This window comes from Gopherus flavomarginatus, chromosome 3, assembly GCF_025201925.1.
Source record: "Gopherus flavomarginatus isolate rGopFla2 chromosome 3, rGopFla2.mat.asm, whole genome shotgun sequence".
Classification (NCBI taxonomy): domain Eukaryota; kingdom Metazoa; phylum Chordata; order Testudines; family Testudinidae; genus Gopherus; species Gopherus flavomarginatus.
In genome coordinates, this window is record NC_066619.1 from 38,899,106 (window position 1) to 38,924,444 (window position 25,339).

At 41.2% G+C, this 25,339-nt stretch overlaps 1 protein-coding gene across 2 annotated transcripts in view; it reads right to left on the reverse strand.

Moving 5' to 3' along the window:
- The window catches only part of PDE4D (phosphodiesterase 4D), a 1,077,829-nt gene that overhangs the window by 773,954 nt on the left and 278,536 nt on the right, over positions 1-25,339 (reverse strand). For both annotated transcript variants that reach the window (XM_050946931.1, XM_050946933.1), the window contains one exon: positions 21,607-21,842. In XM_050946931.1, coding sequence (XP_050802888.1) covers positions 21,607-21,842 — 236 coding nt within the window. The remainder of the gene's footprint in view (positions 1-21,606; positions 21,843-25,339) is intronic.

Genomic DNA, 25,339 nt, shown 5'->3' on the forward strand with positions numbered 1-25,339 from the left:
AACATAAGCTGTAAGCAGTTTTGAGCTACGTGTCTAACTGGAGGATGCTCAGGGAAAGTCTGGGGATGCAGAGTAGATACAGCAAAATGAAGATTACATAGGCAAATGAGTATATTTAATAGATATACTTAAAAAATCTATATAATACAAAATGTGGATTTGAAAAATATTTACTGTACTTGATATCTTTAGAACATTTTGGATAGAGTTGTGCAGGTACCAAAATTTACTTTTGGCATGAAATTCCATGATTTTGAAATCTGTTTTTGTTCTGATTCAGAACACAAACAAAATATATGAAAATTTCCTGTGAAATTATAGTACTGGAAAAATAAAATTTCTGGTCAATCTAAACATTCTATTTTGATTTAAAATCAAAACACATCCTTTTAATTTACTTTTTATATCATAATTCATAATTTCAAAACAAAAAGTTGTTTTGAAACCAAGAAAAAATTAAACATTACGTTCCAATTCATTTCAACCTTATCAAAACATGTAATTTCATTTTTTTTCAAAACACAATTGCACCAAAACCAACAAGTTTCCAAGGAATGTTTCAATTTTGCTGAAAGCAGTTTCTGACAGAAAAATGTGCTATTGGAAAATTTTCAACCAATTCTCATTTTGAACTTAACATGTATTTTTGCATGCAAAAAAGTTAAAAAGAGCATTGACTGAATATGCAATTAAAATTTGCTGTCTAAACTTGGAACTGATATTGTACACTCTTTAGATAGTATCCCTTAAATGTTTCTTAACATATTCTTCAGCAAGTTTGGAATTCTGCATTAACTAACATTTGGAAATCATTTGAAATACTAATGGAAACATGTTCAAAAGGCATAATAAGCTCAATTTTAGCTCTTAATTGTATCCACTCAACCCAGTTGCCTCCATAACAGGAAAATATGAAAAACAAGAAAATGGGAGTATGTATCTTAATATTTATTTAATATGGAGATATACCTATCTCATAGAACTGAAAGGGACCCTGAATGGTCATCAGGTCCAGCCCCCTGCCTTCACTAGCAGGACTAAGTACTGATTTTGCCCCGGATCCTTAAGTGGCCCCCTCCAGGACTGAACTCACAACCCTGGGTTTAGCAGGCCAATGCTCAAATCACTTTACAGCTAGCTTTGAGGGAAGTACTCTTTAACATTTATAGATGAGTTGAGTTATTGTATTTGAAGAAAATGCTATCTCAAGGTCACCTACAAGATTTGTTGAAGGTCATTGCTGCAGAATGCTGCAAGTAAAGAAACCATCTGTGATAAATTCAGTTAGCACTATATATAGGCAAATTAATAATTATATATTCTTGCTGGTGTGACATCCATAGTTATCCATCACATTGTATGTACGTTTTAAAGTAAAAAGAATTGTTGACATTATAAGAAATTGTATTACATAAGCAATACAAGAGGCAGCCAGGTGTGAAAAATAAGGTCCTAATCATGCAAACATTTAGGAACAGATGTAGCTTTACTCATAGCAGCTGTCCCTGTCAAGGCAGCCTGCAACATGCCATGAGGGTCAACAGATTCAGGCTATTTCAGACTGAGGTGTGGGGGAAAAGGAAAAGGGTCTTCATGGAGAATGCCCTGCCAGCAGCCCCCTCTTTTTTGTACCTATATACCTCAACTCATGTAGGCAGCTTTCAGGCTGTTTAGGGCTTTATAAAGCAATAGTAAACAGCTTAAACTTCAGCCAGAAGCCCATATGCAACCAGTGAAGATCATGGAACACTGGGGTAATATGCTCACAATGGGATATTCTACTTAACAAGCAGGCTGCTGTATTCTGTACTATTTTTATTTTCCAAGTAGATTTTGGTGTAGTCTCAAGTACAACACACCAAAATCTCCTACCCATACATTAAATTTAAAAAGTCAAAGGTTTTTGAAATCTAAACAGACTCCCAGGAAACTAATATATATATATATATACACACACACACAACTTTCTGCCACATCTTCTACTTACCTTGCCCAGTACACCAATATCATCTTTGTTTTATCTGGACTGAGCCTCATCCAGATCATACCTCATCTCTGGCAGAGTGTGGAAAAAGGCACTTGACTAAGCTAACCTGCTGGAGGAGATAAACATACAACTGGGTATCAGGAGCATACTCAAGACATTTTAACTTTTTCTTCTTTGGTAACTTTCCTAGGATATGTCTATACTGCAGCTGGGAGCAAACCTCCTAGTTTGGATAGACAGGCTCACACTAGAAGGGGTCAAGTTAGTGTGCTAAAACTAGTCTGGATGTTGCAGCTCTGGTAGAAACTTGGGGTAGTCACCCAAAAGCAGAGCCAGCAGGTCAGCTGGGATTGAGTGCCCGAGCTGCTCCCCACAAAGCCACAATGTCAACACTGCTATTTTCAGTGTGCTGTGTCAAGATGAGCTAGCACAATTCTGCCTACACTGCAGCTGGGAGTGTGCCTTCCTGCCCCCGTAGACATATCCTCGGAGAGTTACCAAGGAAGCAAAGTTAAAGGGTCTTGAGTATGCTGCTGACACCCATCCCTAATAGTCTTATATATGTGTTGAGCAAGAGAAAGATGACAAGAGTAACTTGTAGTGGACAGAGCACTGGACAAGGACTCCAAGCACCTCAGTTCTATTCCCAGTTCTGTTACTGACCTGCCATGTGATCTTTGGCAAATCACTTCACCTCTCTGAGTTTTCTTCCTTTCCCACTTTTTGTCTGCCTTACCTATGTAGATTGTAAGTTATTAGGTGGCAAGGACAGTCTCTTTCTTCTTTCTACTTTCTTCCTCCTTCTGAGAAGAGTGTGTGTGAAGTATAGTGGACTGGAAGAGTGAAGTTAAGTTCTTGAAGGGTGGTGGTGATCAGGCCAGGGAGCTGCTGCTGCTGCTTCCCATGCGGAGGGATGAGAAAGAAAAGCCTCCAGGTCCGATATCCTGGGTGGGTTCCATTGAGTCTGCTACAGAGAGGAAGCTGGAAGGACCCAACTTATACTCAGCACCATCTACAGCCAAAGGTGCAGAGACCTTTAGAAAAGAAGCCACAAAGATCTAGAGACATCTATAGTCCTCTCATGAAAAATCCTCCCAGCTGCAGCCAAACTATCATTTTCACAAACTAGATTGATTCTGATTACACTTATTTATGAGCACGTTTGTATTTAAATCTATACTAGACTGTTTTCTTAAAATGTCCTTGTCAAGGTCTTTCCCCCACTTTGAACTTTAGCGTCCAAAAAGTGGGGACCTGCATGATCACTTTTAAGCTTAATTACTAGCTTAAATTTAGTACGCTGCCACCAGCCAATATAGTGTTTGGCACACTTCCTGTTCCCCCAAAACCTTCCCTGGGGAACCCAAGACCCAAACCCCTTGGGTCTTAAAACAAGGAGAAATAAACCATTCCCCCTCTACCCCCCCCCCACTTTCCCCTCCCTGGGTTGCCTTGGGAAGCTATACAGATCCAAACTCCTTGGATCTTAAAACAAAGAGGAATTAACCATTCCCTTCCTCCTTTTCCCCCCACCAATCCCTGGTGAGTTCAGACCCAATCCCCTTGGGTCTTAAAACAAGAAAAAAAATCACTCAGGTTCTTAAAAAGGAAAGCTTTTAATAAAAGAAAGAAAAAGTAAAAAATTATCTCTGTAAAATCAGGATGGTAAATGCTTACAGAGGATTCAGATTCATATAGACTAGAGGGACTTCCCTCCTCCAGCCGAGATTCAAAGTTACAGCAAACAGAGGTAAAAATCCTTCCAGCAAAATACAAATTTACAAGTTAAGAAAACGAACATAAGACTAATCCACCTTTCCTGGCTAGTACTTACTATTTTGAAACATGAGAGACTGATTCAGAAAGATTGGAGGAAACCTGGGTATATGTCTAGTCCCTCTTAGCCCCAAGAGTGAACAATGAACAAAACAAACAGCACAAAGACTTCCCTCCACCAAGATTTGAAAGTATCTTGTCCCCGCATTGGTCCTCTGGTCAGGTGTCAGCCAGGTTCACTGAGCTTCTTAACCCTTTACAGGTAAAAGAGACACTAACCCTTAACTATCTGTTTCTGACAGTCCTGCTGGTGCTACCACCAGTGTTAGCAACAGTAGGAACACTAGCATAGACTCACTGCTGGTATTTTAATTGCTGCATGATCTAACCATGCTCAAAACAGTTCTAGACAACAGATTTGTTAAAACACTGTTAAAACAGCTCCCACGACTAGTGAAACTGCACCAATGGTAGCAGCGGTGGGAAATTTTAAGGACAAAAGTCTAGTGTAGATAATACTAACAAGGACTACATACTGGCATATGTTTGTCACATTGGGCCCTTGAAGAGTACTGCAGTGTTGCACTGCCATTGCTAAATGTGCAGCATACTCACCCCTTAAGTTTGTTACACTTTGCCCTGGTCTACACTATGAGTTTATGTCAAATTACGCTGTGTTAGATCGATTTAACCCTGTACCCATCCACACAACAAAGCCATTTTTGTCGACTTAAAGGGCTCTTAAAATCGATTTCTGTACTCCTCCCCAATGAGATTAGTGCTGAAATTGACCCTGCTGGGTTGAATTTGGGGTAGTGTGGATGCAATTCGATAGTATTGGCCTCCGGGAGCTATCCCAGAGTGCTCCATTGCGACCGCTTTGGACAGCACTCTCAACTCACTGGCTAGGTAGACAGAAAAAGCCCTGTGAACTTTTGAATGAACTCCAGCATGAACCAAATGGGAGGTTCTGCATCTGATTGCTGTATGGGGAGACGAATGCATGCTATCCGAACTCTGTTCCAAAAGACAAAATGCGGGAATATTTGAAAAAATCTCCAAAGGCATGAAGGACAGAGGTTATAACAGGAACCCACAGCAGAGCCACATGAAACTTAAGGAGCTCAGACAAGCCTACCAAAGAACCAGAGAGTCAAACGGCCACTCCGGGTCAGAGATCCAGACATGCCACTTCTATGGCATGAGCTCATGCCATTCTAGGGAGTGGCCCTACAACTACCCCACCCCCGTGCTTCCCTTCTCCCCCACCCCTCCCAGGCTACTTTGGCAGTTATCTCCCCATTTGTGTGATGAATTAATAAAGAATGCATGAATTTGAAACAACGAGTTTATTGCCTCTGCAAACGGAGATCAAAGGGAGGAGGGGAGGGCAGTTAGCTTACAGGGAAGTAGAGTGAACCAAGGGGGCAGGTTTTCACACCATAGCCTGGCCAGTCATGAAACTGGTTTTCAAAGCTTCTCTGATGCACAGCACACCCTGCTGTGCTCTTCTAACCGCCCTGGTGTCTGGCTGTGCATAATCAGCGGCCAGACGATTTGCCTTAACATTCCACCCCACCATAAACGTCTCCCCCTTACTCTCACAGATATTGTGGAGCACACAGCAAGCAGTAATAATGATGGGAATATTGGTTTGCTGAGGTCTAACTGAGTCAGTAAACTTCACCAGCGAGCTTTTAAATATCCAAAGGCACATTCTACCACCATTCTGCACTCGCTCAACCTATAGCTGAACTGCTCCTTACTACTGTCCGGGCTTCATGATCCATAGGAGCAAGGGGTAGGTGTGACTGTGCGGTGCTGCCGACTAGGAGAGCAGTCTGAGGCAGAAGCCTCCAGCTGGCATGATATTCCAGGCAGGACCGAATCTCCATTAGATGAAATTTAAAGAAGAGAATGACCTGGAGTCATTCTCATTTTTGTCCAGGCGCCCCCGATCGACCTCACCAAGGCTGGCCAGGAGCACCCATGTCTGCCCAGGCGCCCCCGACCAACCTAACCGAGGTCGGCCAGGAGCATCCACAGGAAGATGACGGTTAGCAGTCATATTGCACTGTCTGCCATCCACAAGGCAAGGCAAGGCAAGGGGATGCTGCTGTGTAGCACTGCAGTACCACGTCTGTCAGCAGCACCCAGGAGACATACGGTGACAGTGAGCTGAGCAGGCTCCATGCTTGCCATGGTATGTTTTCTGCATGGGTAACCCAGGAAAAAAGGCGAGAAATGATTTTTTGTCATTGCTTTCACGGAGGGAGGGAGGAAGGGAGGGGCACCTGATGACATGTACCCAGAACCACCCACGACAATGGTTTTTCCCCATCAGGCATTGGGAGCTCAACCCAGAATTCCAATGGGCGGCGGAGACTGCGGGAACTGTGGGATAGCTACCACAGTGCAATGCTCCAAAAGTTGACGCTAGCCTCGGTACTGTGGACACACTCTGCCGACTTAATGCGCTTAGTGGGGACACACACAATCGACAGTATCAAATCGATTTCTAAAAAATCAACTTCTATTAAATTGACCTAATTTCGTACTGTAGACATACCCCTAGGCATGGTACTCTGGATGAAAAGGTGTTATATACATAACATTACTTTAGTATGCAAAATCATGTACTGAAAAGGTTAGGAAATGACAACATTTACGTTGCAACCTTAATTCTGCCTCCTAGTGCATATGCATTATAATACAATCTTTCATTACATGCTCATATACTTATTTTTTCCCATAGAACTGCTGTGTCATTGAGTGCCCAGGATGGACAGTGCTCAGGCAACAAGGAAGCTGTTCAGTATTTCATTTTATCCGCCCCGTTCAATGTTTGTCTTATTTACCGCACACTATTCAAAGATTGCAATGAATACAGGATTATTCTTTTCCTTGTGGCCTTGTCTAGGGTGCTCATCAGCATACTTATCAATCCAATCAGAGAGAAAAAAGCATTATTTATCCCCATTTTAAAATGGGGAAATGAGACTCACCTAAGGCCACACAACTGGAACTGGAAACAAAGTTAAGACTGCAACTCAAAACCTTTCAACTCCAAATTCTATGCTCAAGATCACACTGTTTTACTTCCAGAGATTCTGAGCATCCATAACTCCTGTTGACTGCAGTTGTGAGTGCTCAGAACTTCTGCAATCAAGCTCCAGGTCTCTCAGGTTAGGCACCCAGAAAATGAGGAACACAAAAGTAGTCACTACCTGCCAAAAATTTGGTTTCAGTGACTTGCTCAGCATCAAACAACAAATCTGTGGCAGAGGTAGGAAAAGAGAATTATTCTCCTCCATGGCATTAACTTGTCTTCACCACCAGAGCATCCTTTCTCTCCCACAGGTCCCTGCTTAATTCTCCCTACACCTGCCATCGTCTAGAGTAAGGAATGCGGAGATCCTAAAGACAACAGCTTCATTTATACATTGCTCGGATTCATTTCTTGAGCAGCATCCATCCTGTGCACTAAATGAGGAAAGGATCATATGGAGAAAAACAGTTTGTGATCATCTAATTACAGACTGTATCATAATGCATACTCACAAGGAGGACAGAATAAAGTTGCTTGGGCAACCTAATTGCTTATCTTTCAAAGGTCAACTTTGGAATCTAAATAATGGTCTTTTATGTATTTTCCTAGCTATTTTTCAAAAGCAAAAATAAATTTGATTATGTGCACCTGTAACAATCTCCCATCATGAATCATCAGCAGGCTTTGAACCCTAAATCTTAAGCACTAAAGCACAGACTGCTACCACTTGACCTACTGGACTAAATATAGTAGCTAGCAGAAGAAGACTTTTATTCAAGAGGGAGAATGGGACACGGGGATGGTCTGTATGAGGCCTACTCAGATCTTTCTCTTTTCCGTCCCACAGAGGGTATAGGGCTTCTGCCCCACATACTGTAGTATCCTCGTGGGCCACTGGGACCATGTATTAGATCCAAGTCAGGGACTCCAGTCTAGCTCCCTGATTCTCCCTCCATCTACTAAAGCTACTCCAGTAATAGTTGGACTGCCTGCTTCCAACGCACAGGGTGCTACTGCTTTGATGGTGGTGAGCCCAGCCTTAGATTAGAATGTTTGTGCTCATTTATTATTTTGGCATGCTGTTAAAATTTTGCTGACAAGGCAAGCAATAGAAGGGAAATGACAGTTTTTGAAAGTATTTTATTCAGCTAAACCAGAACAGAACTTCATGCTATGAAGAAAAGATACTTTTCTGGGTCCAGGGCTTTATCCCTGATTAATTTCAAAGGCTTGTTGCAAAAAATGGAGGTGTTAGAGATTGTTTAAGTTGCTAGGCAACTTAAATATAGGGGTCACTACCAACTCCTCCTATAATAAAATGTAATATTCTCACTATGATAGTAAAATTAATGGATTGAAGTTATGACCAATACTATTACATACTGAAATATATTGTATGTCCTGCAAGCATGGTATAGAAGGGCATACTGCAAAGAATTGAAGACTTTCTAGTTGAAACTTGTTGGAATATTAATTGATTCAAACTATTCTCTACTTTGAGTGGCATTGGATGAAAGTGACTAAACTTTAGCAATAATAACAGATGCTTAAAAACTATTTTCAGTCACATGCAAAACTAATTTTAGTATTGTAAGCGATCCTCCACTCTCTCCCTCAGGTTTATAGGCCTGTGTCACTCAAGTAGATTTTTTGGTTTACACTTATAGACTGCATCTGTAGGGATGATTTACATGCAAATCAGGAAGAGTGCAAAAGAAAGGCTAATGTGAACAGGCATTTTCCAAAATAAAAAAATCCTTGTAAGAGATAAACACTGTACATGCTTATGGCTAGATAGGATTTCTGATTTCTTTTGTCATCATTAAATTGGCATTAATGTGACAAAATACATTGGGGTATATATTGTGAGATCCTTTGGTTTAACAATTCTTTTTTATATTGCATTTTCAATAAATCAGATATTGTGTGTGGGCAACTGGCCAAAGCCGAGACCATACGAATATGTTAACAGAATAGATCTTGTAAAGAAGGGCTTGTCACTTGAACATTCCCAAAAGGAATACAAATAAAATGCAAATATGAGAGCCTCTCCCTGCTCTGGCTGCTTTCTGCTGGCTAAAAGACTAGAGCAGTGCAAAGTGATCCCAAAAGCCCTGGTTACAACTGGAAAGGATTGCCCTGGCACAGATACTGCAGAGTAAGTCATAAGGCTACTTCCTGACCTGAGGACACTCTCACAAGCACTGGCAGGATGCTGGGGCAGGGGCACAGTGCAGAGTAGTACAGAGATACCTGAAAAAAACAACAAGGAGTCTGGTGGCACCTTAAAGACTATCAGATTTATTTGGGCATAAGCTTTCGTAGGTGAAAACCCCACTTCTTCAGATGCATGGAGTGAAAATTACAGATCCAGGCATAAATATATTGGCAGCCCAGGGAGGCCGGCATATCATACTGACCCCCCAGGGCTCTCTGAGGTGCTCTCCTGTCAGCTTAGAGTGGGTACACTAGAGAGCTTACAGCAGTGAATCTGCACCTATGCAGCTACACCACTGTAAGCTCTCTCTCTATTTTAGCCATAGCCTCAGTTACACCAGAACCTTTGCCAGTCACAACAGCCCACATTTGCTTTTAGCTGAAAAGTGGTTAAAAGTCACCATAGCTCTTCCTTTCCCAAGGCTGAGAATGCTGTGCTGCACTTTATATAATCTTACCGCAAATCTTCTACCAGCAGACTCGCAGAAAGGCCACATATCACTATATTAAAATAAAAATATTTGTCATGGTCAGGGTTTTCCTTTTACAGGACTCAGTCTTCAGAGTATGAAAATGCTGGGGGAAAGAGAGTTTACACTTCAGGCAGGAATATACGGGCCCATTTACGCTCTGAAAAGGCTGGGTTTAAATATTGTTTGTCCCCAGCTACAGAAGCATGACCTAAACTACAGTGCTGATGATCCCCCTCCCATGAAAAACCTATATAATGGGAGTGTTAGGAGAATACAAACTCTGTGAGGGTCTCTTCCAAGAGTGTCCTCCAAATTCTTTGACAGGGATAGGCAGGGTTTGCCACCTCCTTACAAAGGCTATAGGATCATCTACAAAGAGGTCCTGTGTTTATATGCCAGTTTCATGACCACTTTTCCATACTCCACTAGGGATTGCCCAGAATCCCTGTTAGGTAAGTGTGGTTCCATAACACATTGGCAGTCCACAGGAAACTTAACAGAGCCTTAGACTGTTTTAGCTTTTGTGCAGATTCCCTGGGAGGTAGTGGAATGGGATAATACTCCTGCCCTGCCTCTAACTGCTTCCCTTTTTGTAAATCCCTGTCCATTGCAAACGTCCATGTGTGAGCTGCAAGGCTAGAGGCAATGGTGCCTTTGCCGTGGCTGAACCCCTTTTCTGCAGTTGTAACTATGGCAACAATCAAGCCCCAGATTGGCTGGTTCATTTCCTTACTAAGTTAAGAAACTGTGCTCAAACACAGACTATGCCTGAGAGGTATCAATTTTTTAGACCAGGAACATCATCTCTGCTCCTCTCTTTGTGCAGAAAATGAACTTGATCTCAACTAGTTTTTTCCTTCCATCACCAGGTATCTGACCCACAGCAACTATAATTTAGGTTGTAGAAAGCTGCCTTTTACTTTCCTGTTTCCTGCATTGTGAAGTAAATCCCTGTGGCCTTACATCCCAGGTGTCACTAATCATCTAAGCAGGCACGTGGGTGGGAAATTAAAGACCACATAATACTCAGTCCTTGAAAGAAAAAGAAAATAGACTTCCTGGGAGAACTGTGAGAAAGAGCGATTTAAAGAGATCACTCATTCATGAAACAAAACTCCACATATAACTAAAACCAGCTATGAAACAGGGACACTATTCTACTACTACTTCTTGAACAACAGAACCAAACAGCATAAATACACAAGTACGATAGAATGAAATTGAGACTAGTCAGATGAAGAAATCCCATATTTTGATGAGATATATCGAAGACATAACAATAACAAAAAATGAAAATATTTTAGCATATAAAATTCCAAACTATCAGTTATATATATTAAACAACATGTTCCTCTTTTGAAGTGCTATTTGCAGATATTCTCTTTTCTAGAAAATACGTGTACACACACACACTCTATCTCCCCAAACAACAAATGAGCAGATTATGGCAATACATGTTTCCACTCTACACAATGTCCTTCAAAAGCTTTGGTACTAATAAGTGATGATCTTTTCATTAATGGAAGAATATAATCCACGTCAAAATAAATTTTACAGGTGTCAAATAAAATTGTAATCTACAATAATGGTGTTTTTAAAATTCCAAATTTTAATAAGAAGTTACAAGTGACCAAAAATGGATCAGGATCCAGTAGCTGTTTAGGCCAACAGTGTGCCAAATCTAAACCACAGTCCTCTGCTTAACCGCAAAATACAAAAGTTTCAGTAATCATTGGAGGGGATTACTATCACAAACTATCAGAGAAGCCTAGAATCCAGGTATTCTGCTATGATCCTTTCGCCTCCACAGTTTACTAAAGTCTATCCAATATTTGGTTCATATAAGGACTGCTTCGAGCAATTTAAGCATTAACGATTTTTAAAAAAAGAACAGGAGAACTTGTGGCACCTTAGAGACTAACAAATTTATTTCAGCATGAGCTTTCCTGTGTTACAGCTCACTTCTTCGGATTTCATAGAATGGAACACACAGACAGAAGATATGTATACATACAGAGAACATGAAAAGGTGGAAGTATGCATACCAACTGTAAGAGTTCAGTCAATTGGGATGATTTTTAAGTTGCCATCCAAAGTGAGACTAGAGCATAGGTAACTACACTGGAGACTGGTGCTGGTCACAGGAAGGGAAAACTCATCTTGAAAGTGCAGATTAGATCGTGACATTTCTGTAGTAGAATCTAATCCTTTGCCATTTCTTTTGCTTTTAACAATCTGCTATCCTCTAGGATTAAATGAGATCAAGAGTCAATACAGTGCAAATCCAGACTGGAGCATTCACTAAACACCTCTTTTTGACTTACTAAACTTATTGGCTAAGGATGCAAGAGCCTCAAGATGTCTGAAAATTTTTTTCCAGTCTCCACAAACAACTTTCTGACAGGCAGTATGATCTAAGAAAGGGGTTAAGAGCCAGGAGCTCTTGAATTCCATTTCCAGTTTTGCCACTGATTCTATCCATGGCCTTGGGCACGTCACTTCACCTCTTTGCAATGGGGATAATGATGCATGACTATTTAACTATGTCAGAGAGGTGACATGAGAATTAGTTAATATGTTTACTACACTTTTAAAAGAAAGATGTATGCTATACAAATGCTAAGAATTATTGTGTTACTGTTCATTCTTCTTACTGGCAGGTGAGTCAGTGCACAGCTGCTTCTGCTGAAAGCAGCCTAAACCTGTGTGAAGCTGCTAGAGACAGCTGAGGCTTGGGGGCCCAAAGAACAGCATTTTTGAGTCTGAAAATGAATCAAACTGAAACTTTTTCTTTCCCTATCTTTCAACACTGTAGTTCCCACTTATTTTCTGTGCATAAACTACCCTGCTGAGCTGCAAAATTATATGTCTGAATAGCAGCTTTCTCCCAGGATTCATTTCCAGTGCATGCTGCTCTGTTATGGTCCAATTTCCCTATTTTCATCATCTCTGGCAACACTCAAGCTCTTAAAACAATAACCTGGAACAGTTACAACTTCCAATATGAGTTTACTGGACAGTAAAATTATTGTGGCAATTTTATAATAAAAGCTAGAGCTTTCTCCATTATTCTTTGAAACTCTTTCCTTGAGTAATAAGTTATTGAGAGCCAGATTGTGCCACCTTTACTCATGCTGAGTAGTATCTTACTACTTGCAAAGTAAAATACAACTCATCTTTTGAGTAAAGATAAAAAAATCTGGCCCTTAATGTCTTATTTTAGGAGGGACAAGAGTGGGAGACCCTGAGACAGACACGAGGATTTACCATGTTAGAAGTTAGTGCTCTCAGGCTATACAATTAGAGTATCGATCGTAATTCTCCAAATAATTCCTCTCAAAAATGAGGAGAAATTACCCATGTTTCATAGGCAGTTTGCACCTAGCAAAACAGTTGATAATTATGACCAAACTACTGCATCTCAAAGAGGGGAGAGGGAAGTAGGGACAACTTTAAAATAATTTATGGACAGATCTATCACCCACAGAAGTCAGTAGAAAGACTTTAATTGACTTTAATGGACTTTGGATCAACCCTTAAAGATTTAAGTAGGACATTGCTTATCTAATTTACAATATTTTTCCATCATCATCATCGTTGAACAGCTAGCTAAACTGGGGCAGATGCATGGGAAAGATGGAGCTTCATGGATTAAGAATGTGCAACATTTACAATTCCAAAAGTTTGCTATGGTATAAGCTACTGTCCCTGTCACCACAATGGTCTTTAATGCCACCAATTTTTTTTTTTAATCTTTTTACTTGGTTAGATATTTAAACAATATTAGAGCAATTTAAAATAAACCTTACATAGTACAATAACATTCATGCTTGAGAAGTAGTGTATGAACAACACAGAAAGCAGTAAATAATAACAGGAAATGCAATTTAAGCATATACAGAGTACAGCTGTGTGATATTCTGAAATTTGTATTTTCAGAATTTTGCAGTGAAAAATGTCATTTTTATTTGCATGTTTCTGAGAATCTATCTCCCAATTTTGCTCTACTTGCAATTATACTGAAATAGTTATTTCAGAGAAAATGCAAATGTTAGCCTATATTTCATGCAAGAACATGAGACTCGTTTTCACTCTAAAATAGATCCTTTGCTGGAAAACAGACTTGCCAGAAAAATGCAAGTATCTTAGCAAAACAGCCTATGGAAACAGGCCTCTTTATGGGTTCATAACAAAACGTACCAAGTCTAAAGTTATCAGAGAAGTATATCGTTTAAAACTTCTTAGGAGGTCTAAGAGTTATATGATTTCTTCCAAGTTCAGGTTAATGTATGTTGTGTTACAACTCAGTTACAAGAGCTACATGCAATTTGTACCTTGGTCTTATTTCTGTGTGAACCCCTAGATAAAGTTTAGTTTCAGTGGATTTGTTGGAACTATCAGTAGGATTAATCCTTGGCTCAGAAGTAATAACATACTAGTTTTTAGGGTAACAAAAGGGCTCGTCAAACTGATCATATGAAACATGCTCACCTAATTGGGAACACAAGTGAAATGTCATGAAACTTGCTAGCATGTAATTAGAGAACTGTGTAACATCATCCTTTCCCCAAAACACCAAAGATTTTTTGTTCAAAATATCTTTTTAAATGCAGTCTCCAAATGCATTTTAGGCTTTTCCATTTACGGAACTGGCATCTCACTAATGTGACATTTCACATCAGATTACATCAATCACATTGCATATTAAGAGGGCAGAAGCATTATAACAAGAATGTTGCAAATTGAGACAGCTGGCCTCATTGTCATGCAAAAGTCAGGCTTTAGGAGCAATCTAAGGGCTCCTATTCCCCAGGCTCAGACGCATTCCTGGAGGTACTGTAACATCTGGAGGTGTGTTTCTGTGTGATTTGGAGATTGCTGCTGCACTTCATCCTTTGAAACTAATATTGAGATATTCTTGAGGTAGCTGGTCACCTCATCTATCTGTTAGAGATGATGTAACCAGATGGATGTTTCTTGTGGATGGGAGGGGAACAGGAATATACAATAGTATCTGCATGGATGGGTGGCTGAAAATTCTTGGATCATATTTCAAGAAGCCTTTTAGTCAGACTAACCTATCAAATTGTTTTTATTCAGACTAGACCATTTCAAGTGTCCTTTCCCTGGACCAATCATCATTCATTGTCATTTATAGTGGCAATTCATAGTAATTCATGATGACAATAAATAGCCATTGAGCCAGTGCAAGAGAGAAAATGACTCTACAGCCCAGAGGATTTAGGGCACTCATCCAGAATATGGGGGAACTGTTGTATTGAGATAAAATAAGCAAGCCAGAGACATTAACATAACCCAATCACTGTTCAACATGATATGGTGTTAAACAAGATATGGGGCTTGGTGTACAAAGACCTCAGCCTGCTTAGCACCATCGCAAACATGTCATTATAAATCCTTTTCAACTTTTATTGAAGATACAGAAAAAGAAGAAAAAACAGTTAAAGCATCTGAAATATAAAGTATTAAATTGGGCTTTCATTTTAACAGCTTCCTGTGTTCCTTTTCCCTTTAGCTGTAGACAGTTTTTAGAAGGAACCACTTGCTTCCCTGCAAGGATGTTGGAGCCTTCCCAAAAGTGGGTGGCCAGGGGCCTTCGCTGCCCCGAGGCCCCGTCCCCCTCTTCCCCAGAGGCCCCACCCACAGCCAAGCCAGAAGTCAGAATGGGGTTGGGGGGCTGGCCCCCTGCCCACCCACGGTGGGTGGGGGCCTAAAGCGGCCCCATTCCTGTGTCCCCACCCTCCAGCTCTTCCACCCAGGGCACGTGGAGGGACCTAGGCTCCCCACAGCTACCCACATGGTTCTCCTGCCCCTGGCTCCAGCCAGGGGGGAGAGGCCTCGGAGCCACAACCTGGCCATGATAAGAGCTGCATGGGCAGCAACTGGGAGCTGCGGCAGACCTTCCCACCTGCCCATGGTGCAGGGAGCCCAAGGAGAGCAACCCCTAGCCTGTGTCCCTGCTCCCTAGGCCCCCCACCCAGGGCAGATGGAGCATCTGCAGCTCCCCACAGCTGCCTGCGCGGCTCTTACCATGGCCGGGCTGCAGCTCCGAGGCCTTGCCCCCTGGCCAGAGCAGGGTCATGGAGACCCACACAGACAGCTATGATGAGCTGGCACAGAGTTGTGAACCCTTGACCTTAACCTGCCCTAGGCTGGGTGGAGAGCTGGGGGTGGGGGAGGGAGACACAAGCTAGCAACTGCTTTCAACCCCTTCACTTCATGAGCAGGTGGAGAGTCTGCACGGCTCCCACAACTGCCCAGGCTTCCCAGCCGGGCTTCACACTGGCCTGGCCAGGGGGTGGGGCCTGAGGATGAAAAGGAGGGGAAGGGTGCAGAGTCCATCCACTCGCAAAAAGTAGGAGGGCTATCAGGACTGGCTTTAGGGCGATTCCACTGATAACCGGGAATCGGGCCCCGCACCTTCCACCGAAGTGCCACCGGAAATAGTGGCAACCGATTGAGCTGCCACCAAATTGCCTCCCCTATCTTCAGCAGCAGCTCAATCACTGCCGCTGTCTTTGGTGGCATTTTGGCAGCAGCTTTTTCGAACTGGGCCCTGCATGTCCTAAAGCCGGCCCTGAGGGCTATGGCCACCTGGCCCCTTGGTTCTGGTGCCACTGCCTCCCTGTTTGACAGTCTCTTAAATTGTATCAAAGATGGTAATAACGATCCTTTTGGCAGAAAAGAGAAGTGAGTTGAGATGGGCTGGAGATATCATTGCTGCTTCTGTTGTTAAAGACCAATTTTAGAAGGGAAAAGGCCACTACTTTTATAGGCTCTTATATGGTATCAAAGATGGTAATAACTGTCATTCCAGCTGGTGTTTGGAATTCAGCTGGAGCCAGTAAGGGTGGCAATGCCATCTGAGTCCCTCTCTCGCTGGCTTATCCTGGTCAAGACAACTCTCAGGATCAGGATGATGAAGGGCTAGGGCCCAGGAAACAGTGGGGGTGAGGGCCATGATGGTAAAGCTGTTGCCTCTATCTGTCTGTTCCATCTTTTCTATTTGTTCTTTTCTACTTTCACCAAAAATCTCTTTCTTTTAAGGATCCAGAAAGGGCATGATGGGTGGAATAGCCCATCCCCTTATTATTTTGGTCACTAACTAGGCTTGAGTGCCGACATACCCATATGAGCTCATTAAACTTCAGGCTCCACAGCACCTGTTTTTAACAAGCATAATTTCATCAGTCTTTGAACATATCAGCTTGGCTTTTTGTTTAGGCTAACGCAGTTATTCTGTCTCCCTTTCGCACGTTTTCTCATCAACATTTGTTATTACAGGTTCTTGTAACAACTTATGATTTTTTACATACTTTTTACAGTTGAACCCACAATTCAGGCAAATGTGTAGGTTGAAAGATCGAAAGTTTAAGTCCCTGCTTCAATGACTATTTATTTATAAAAAGTGTATGATCTTCAACATGAGAGACTGAGAAAGTCCTGCCCAAGAATATCCCATAGTTCAGTGACTAGGGTCCTCTCCTACAATGGGAGAGACCCAAGTTGAAATCTCTTCTACTCATCATGTAGAGGAGGGAATTGAACTCTGGTCTCCAATATCTGAAATAAGTTCCCTAGCCACAGGGCTAATACTTATAAGTAGGGGCCTACCAAATTCAGGGTCCATTTTGGTCAATTTCATGGTCATAAGATTTTAAAAATAGTAAATTTCATGATTTTAGCTATTTAAATCTGAAATTTCATGGTGTTGTAATTGTAGGGTTCCTGACCCAGAAAGGAGTTGGGGGGGGGGGTTTGGAAGGTTATTGTGTGGGGGGGGTACGATACTGCTACTCTTACTTCTGCACTGTTGCTGCCGGTGCCGCTGCCTTCAGAGCTGGGCACCTGGAGAGGGGCAGCTGCTGGCTGGGAGCCCAGCTCTGAAGGCAGAGCTGCCACTAGCAGCAGCGTAGAAGTAAGGATGCATGGTGTATTGCCACCCTTACTTCTTTACTGCCGCTGGTGGGGTTCTGCCTTCAGAGCTGGGCTCCCAGCCAGCAGCCGCCACTCTCCAGCTGCCCAGCTATGAAAGCAGCGCAGAAGCAAGGGTGGCAATACTGTGACCCCCCCCCCCGCAATTCCGTTTTGGGTCAGGACCCTCAATTAGAGAAAGTCTGGTCTCCCCCATGAAATCTATGTAGTATAGGGTAAAACCACATAAAAGACCAGATTTCATAGTCCATGATGTGTTTTTCATGGCCGTGAATTTGGCAGGGCTCTATTTCTAAAGGAGGTACTCCCAACTCACCCTGCTTTGTGAATCCGTTGTTTTGTTTTTGTCAAATGCCTGAAAGTCTAAATGAAATTTTTTGAGTTGAAATAAAATGTTTCATTTCAACATTACCAAAATGTTTTGACTTTTTTGGTTCAGTCAATGTTATTTGGTGAAGTCAATAGAAATGTGCAAATAGATTCAGCCAGTCTGAAACTACATTTTTTGGTGACTATTTATGTGAAAAATTTCACCTCTCTCTACTTGTTATTTGAAGAGAACAGACTAAAAGTTAAAGGATTTCTTCACATTCAGAAACCTATTATTGATATCCCATCTTACAATATATATATTCCACATTGATAATTATATATGCAACCTAATATGTTGCTCATTGTTGAAATATAACCCTAAAAAATAAGCACTTTCACAAATATTAAAAGAGGCTGCCTGCATACTTCTAATCTGCCATATGGAAGGCTTGGCAATCACTAAATTTAATCAATGTAACTGAGTTGCTATCAGCAGCATGCTCAACCCATCAATTGACAAGCACTTCTTTTTGCAGTTCCTTCTAGCTGCTCTAGAAGTGAAACATTAATATAAAGCCTACAAATCCTTCATCTCAACAATGGCCTTGATTAACTGGCTTTACACTAATGTGAGATCAGAAACAGGCTAGATATATTTAACACTCTTAAAACATTCAAAAGAAAATGAGCAAGAATAAAAAGGAACAGTTTGCCAATGTGAAAAAACAATTTTACATCTTAAGTAGTAAAACTTTAGATAAATGAGAGGACAACTTTCCATTTTTCATCATTTGGCAATGAACATTCAAGTTCTGATTTCACTCTCATCTACACTGATGCAAATCAGAAACAGCTCTGTCAAATTTAATGGTGTTTGCTCTTATATAAAACTGGTGTGAAAAGAGAAATGGGCCCCTAGACTTCCTAAGGAAAAAATGGAACTCAGCCTGTACAATGGAATTTATACATTATATCACAAATTCCTCGGGACAGGGATCGTCTTCATTGTGAGTCTTACACACTGCTGGTGTTTCAACTCGAGTCATAATAATTTCACAGTACTTTACTAAGAAAGCCATATAGGATTTCTAAATCCTACTCTTAGGTTTTTTTAAAGACATTTTAAACAATGAAACTTTCCTTCCTTATAAATAATTTCTATTAATTGTACACTATTTCCCCCTCCACCTATTCATCAATGAGAGAAGAGTCCTCATCTCCTGTAATAATCTTCAGAATTCCCTATAGTACTTGAGTTTTTTCACACACCAGAGTGAGGGAGGTCTGCTATGTCCCTATAGGAGCAATAGGTATCTTGTACTTGGGTAATTTCACAGAGACAGGCAGCTTGGATATCATCCATACCTTTCTGTAGACTTTTGGTAGGCATTACTAACATTCTGAACAGGAGACATCAAAGCTACTTGAAAGAGTTGGCAATTCTATTTTTATTATTATTTACTTGGAATATACTTTAAACTGCCTTCCCTATTTCATATTTGAATTCAACAAGGAACAAATTCACTCACCAAAGATTCGTAATTATTTCTTTATTTGAACTTTCTGTCTCTCACATTGTTTCTTATCACACACGAGTATTTTTCTCCAATTGTACGACACTCTCTTTACCATTTGAGGAACAATTATCTTCAGTGAATATTACTGAATACAAGATGCAGACAACACCAAACTGAGAGGGTTGCTAGCACGCTGGAGGACTAGATTATAATTCAAAATGACCTTGACAAGTTGGAGACTTGGTCTGAAATCAACAATATGAAATTCAATGAAGGCAAACGTAAAGTACTCTACTTAGGATAGAAAAATCCATGGGCAGCATGTAATGGAGAATTGGGGAGGCTAAGCCTCCCCAAACCTCTGCTAATATTCCCCACCATGACCCCAGGGCCGGGTCACAGCAGGGCTCAGAGCTCCTACGGACAACCAGGGCTCAGGGTTCCTCTGGCTGGCTGAAGCTCAAGGTAGCTCAGGCAGATAGGCTGGGTGCAGCTTGGGTCGGTGGGCAGGGCCTCAGGGCAGCTCGGGATGGCTCGGGCCTGCTTGGCCAGGGCTCCTCTGGCCACAGTGGGGGACTCTGGGATCCTCTGGCCCCAGTGGGCAAGAGTGAGGGTAGGGGGCTGAGCGAGGGCAGGGCTTCAGGTGGAAGAGGAGGGGCAGGGGGTTAGCCTCCCTGAACTGGGGGTTCACGTGCCACCCATGGAAAAATCAAACATTTGAGTCCAAAATGGGGAATAACTGGCTAGGTGGTACTATTGCTGAAGAAAATCTGGGGATTATAGTGGAAAACAAATTGCATATGAATCAGCAATGTGATGCAGTTGTGAAAAAAGTTAATATCATTCTGGGATGTATTAACAGGAATGTCATATGTAAGACATGGGAGCTAGTTGTCTCGCTCTACTTGGCACTGCTCAGACCTCAGCTGGAGTAATGTGTCCAGTTTTGGGCAAAACACTTCAGGAAAGATGTGGACAAATTGGAGAGAGTTCAGAGGACAACAAGAAAAATGATAAAAGGTCTAGAAAAGCTGACCTATGAGAAAAGGTTCAAAAAAAACCTGGGCATATTTAGTCTTGAGAAAAGAAGACTCAGGGAGGACCTGGTCTGATGCCTGAACCTCAGCAGCTTAGAACTACAATTACAGGGAAAATCCTGTTCAGCCCCAGGAAGGAGTATGTTCAGTTTGGACATAATATTCAAGGAGTTATCTGTCTGCAAAGCTCTAGCAAGTCTATACCGATCATGTGCAAACTGAGACTTTTCAAAGGCTAATAACTTGGCTAAATTCAGGTGGATTTTCACAGGAAAAGCAAAAGGCACATCCTTGATACAAAGGCCTCTCTCCCTCCATATTTCCATATTTTATTACCATATTTCATATCCCTGCTACAGGGTCTGGGAGCACTAAAGTGTCTCAAAATGATTTTAACATGGGCAAAACACCTCCTTATTTTTCTGTAACTTTGTTCTCTGAAATGGCCGAATCATTTGGCTGAAGCTTAAAAAAAGCCATCATCGTCACCCTGAGGCAGACATCTGGCATGTAAAATTTCATCCCAAATGGCTAACATTTGGCAAAGTTATAAGCAACTGAAAACAGGGTCCAATAATGGGAAGCGTCACACAACTTTAATAATGGCACTGCCAGCCCTACCTATAAAACACACCCGCACACAGAGTGAGTGAAGTCACAGACAAGATAGGAGATAATTCCATAAGAATAGGACCACAAACTACTACAGCCAAAACATATTACGTACAACTATCTGTCTAACATATCTATTGATCAACAACTAGGAACAAATACCTAATCCTCTCAAAATTTTCTTAGTTTTCAATTTGTATGCATATGAAATATTTCCACATATACTAAAGCCACAAATTGCACCAATACTAGATATCCAAGCCTCTGGCAGTCTTTCTTTTCTTAATATAATATATCTCAAATGGTCTGAGTCACTTTTTCCCAACATTTCTGTTTGACATGACCAAGGGTGTATATGCAGCATGACTAAATCTCAGTCACATAATTTTAGAAAACACTATCATATTTTGTTCACATTTTCTACCAGCACTACCAAAATGGTTCCAAACATTACAGAACAGACATTTTTTACTCCAGTTGTAGCAATCGTTTTCATTTCTTGGTTTGGAGATATGGCAGCGGGGGGGGGGGGGGGGGAAATCTACCTTCATTTACTTTTTTGCATGGAGTCTAACATTTTAGCTATGAAGATTTTCTGACTCTATTTCAAAGGAAATTCTCATTGAAAGTAAAGGAGTAAAAGTGGGAAACATTTAAGGTCAACACTTACCTACTGGCCTCTGCCGATGTGATGGCAATCAATGGAGGAATCCTTAGTGGAAGACTGGTGGGCCTTTGTATAGTCTCCATATCACTCTTTTTATCCCAGTCTGCTTGCTCCAATTGTCTGAAAGCCAGAGGAGGAAGCTGGACGTTGCGGCAGGAAAGTCTCCGCACAAGATAGGGTTCCATTCCTTGGAAAGGGCCCTCGTCTTCAGTGTTGGAGCGCAGTGTTTCTTCTGATATCTATAATCACACACACAGATCTTATTTTATAATTCTCCTCTCCAGTTCCTTTTTCATAATAAAAATTAATTCAATATCTTTGAGGTAGCCCTAGAACTGTTGGCAAAGGTGTTAAACAGAAAAGGCAGAAAAGAATCAATAAAAGTAGCTAGGTGGGGTAAACTGAAGAAACTTGGATGAATGTAGCGACCAATACAATATTGACAGATGTTTCTTTGCTGTAATAGCAAATGACCAGCTATTTATAGGAATTAACGTACTCTGCAATCCAGTATATATCTATGTAACACAGAGGCCCACTGGTGGTTCACTACCCTGTCAACAACTTTTGTCAGGCCTGATATACTCACTACACCTAACACACTGTGGTCATAATCTGTATCTAAAATGTGTCAAGTAAGGTAGCATACGAGAACCGGTAACACGCTGATCCAAAAATCACTGAATGGTCTATATATAGGATGTATACAAAGTTTAAAATGTGATGGGCAAGCAATGCATAAGTCCAGTCTACCTTTAACAAAGAACATGTATTTGCTTTTCTGACTAGCCTGGTCATCAGGCAGAGACAATGAAGGTACGTTTACATAAAAAGGTAAACAAAGCCATCAAACTAGGAAGTAGGGGAGATAGTTAAGAGGCTAGGGAGGAAACTGCAAAATTAACATGGCTTTAGCTTCCCAGGATGGCTTCCTGAAGCAAAGTCATTCAACTCTGGAGGATATAAGCAAAGACAGACAGCCATTTGGGCATAATTCACCTGTAGAGACAAAGGAACCGAGATCTGTGAAGGGTCCTGGACACAGAGTCTGATCAGTCATGCAGGAAAAGAGACTTGGTGAGAAATACTTATTTGAATAAGAGACACTAGTTAATTAAATTTGGGACCGGAGAGTGTTGAGGGTCAAACTACAAAAAATAACTGGGTGGTGAAAGTCAGGGAGTGACCTGCACACTTGCAAGCTGGCTGTTGCTGCAGGGTTGTGAGCTATAGAACCATAGCATTGAAGGCACCTAGAGTTGCAGGGCAGTCAGTGACATACAGGGCCGGCTCTAGCCATTTCGCCACCCCAAGCACGGCGGCACGCTGCAGGGAGCGCTCTGCCGCTCGCCGGTCCGCAGGCGTGCCTGCGGATGCTCCACCAGAGCTGCGGAGGACCTCCCGGCAACCAGCAGAGCGCCCCCCACGGCATGCCGCCACAAGCATGCGTTTGGCGCGCTGGGACCTGGAGCCAGCTCTGGTGACATAACCCCTCAGTGGTCTGGGCTGACCTAAAAAAGGTCACAATATACATCTATCTGCATCAACAAATCAATGCGTTGTATTGTTTGTTCTTTTCCCTTGATCCCCTACCAGCCTCTTTCTTTTGGGCAGGTACAAGAGTCAGAATAGTTGCATGTCAACATAAACAGAGTACGTAAGGTGTATATTCTTCAGATCTTTACAGAGAAACCCTCAGCTTCTGCACCTAAAACATGAGAAAATTCACCTTAAATTCTCTATTTGTAAACACCAATCATCTCTCTCTCAGACAAATACACACACAAATGATGTGACTAAAAGATGGAAGAGAGATTTGGCCAAAAAAGTTGATCTTGAGGAGAGGAAAGGGGATATACATCTTCAATTTGTGTAGCTCAAAGAACATGTATACAAATTATAATATACATGACACATTTGACTCCAGTTAATATCAGTCATATTTAGGTGCTCTGTTAGATTGTGAGGAAATAGGAACCTACTTGCACATGCAGTGGTTGTATCCAGGAATTAGATGGCTTTGGGGGAAATTATTAAAAATTTTCATTTTATGACAAAATTCCAGCTTCCTTGAGATCCCTTGACCTGCTCACTTAATGCTCCAGTAAAAGATCTATAATTACTTTCTTTTTTATTGTTAGCAGCAAGATTTTGTACTGCATATTATTGTAAAAATGTGGTTTCTCCTCCTATCAAATTTCAGTATAGTAAGATATGGACTGTCCTTGTAATGGAAAAGCTTTCATACCAAGTATGTACACAAGAAGTGCTAAAAAGAGGATAGGTATTTAGAAGTTTGATCACTCTTCAGCATACTCAAAGGACAAGGGCTCCCAAGCCAGCAAGCCTAAATCTTAGGTAGGTTCTTTAAATATTAACCTGATCCTGAATAAGAAACGTATGAAGTCATATGTTAACATTTTATTATAACTTTGCCAGAATTTTTTTAATGGTGTGATTTTAATAAGTGCTGAGTACCCACAACTTCTACAGTAGTCAATCACAACTGAAAATAATCAGTACCTCATGCAGTCTAAGAACCAAAGATCAGTAACTATGTTTTTGAAGTTACTCATCCTGAATGCTGGCAACAGTTTTCTGACTATAGGAAGAAAGGCAGTCACTTTATAAACCAATTCTCCAGCCTTTTGGGCTCACAGAGGGGAGAATTTCCATTGCTAGAAGTTCTCAAATATTTTCTATGAGTCCACCATTTTAAGATTCATGTTCTAAGTGCTTCCAAGACACTTGTTGTAATAATGAGATAAAATTGGAATCATTTATTCTGTGTCCTAGATCAAATCAATCACTGGTCTCATTCCATTTCCCAATGGATTCCTGTCAAGAATACAAAAAGCATCACCTAAGCTTGCACCCTTCTTGGCAGTCTCATTATAGAACTAAAAGGCTGAATCATCAGAGATTAAATGCCCACTCTATCCTAGGAGCGGCCCCTCAGGTCAGGATTGAAGTATATTGGTCAGGGATTTTCTGGGGAAAATTGACACTGTGCCCATGTGTATCTGTTCTGTGTACACAGAGAGGAGGCCCAGGGCTATTAATACAATGATTTTTTCATTACTCATCTCAGGACTAATATTAATAAACTACAACTGTAGTCATAGCCTAATCAGCAAGTTTTAGCAAAATATTTCTAATTACCATTTAAATCAGAAAATCTAAATTAATCATTTAAGAAAAATAGCCAATGTAACCTTAAAGCAATTTAAAAATTGTAGGAATTATAATATGGTGTGTATTAATGGGTGTGCTCAAAAGTGAATCAACAGTGAAATTAATCACTATAATACTCCACAAAAATGTCTAATGTGTTACAATTGTCCAGGGAGAAGTTTAACTTAAGGCTTGCCATTTCTAATGTGTGTTTTTAATGAGGAGGTAAAATAAAAAATAATGAAAAAGTTAATTATGGCCTAGAGCTGTGTGAAAGATTTTGCTGCATTTGGTGCCAGATGAAAACGATGTACTGTAGGTCTTTTAATCAAGTTCACTATTGACAAAGAGCAGATTTTTGCTAGTGAATAAAGAGTTGCAATTCTGAAAACTGCAATAAAAATCCCAGAAAAGAAGCTAAGAATGAATGGAGTGAACTAGTTGGACTGAGAACATGAACGCATTATGCCACTGCCTCTAAAGAGTATCAGAGAGGTAGCCGTGTTAGTCTATAAGATGCCACAGGATTCTTTGCTGCTTTTACAGATCCAGACTAACAGAG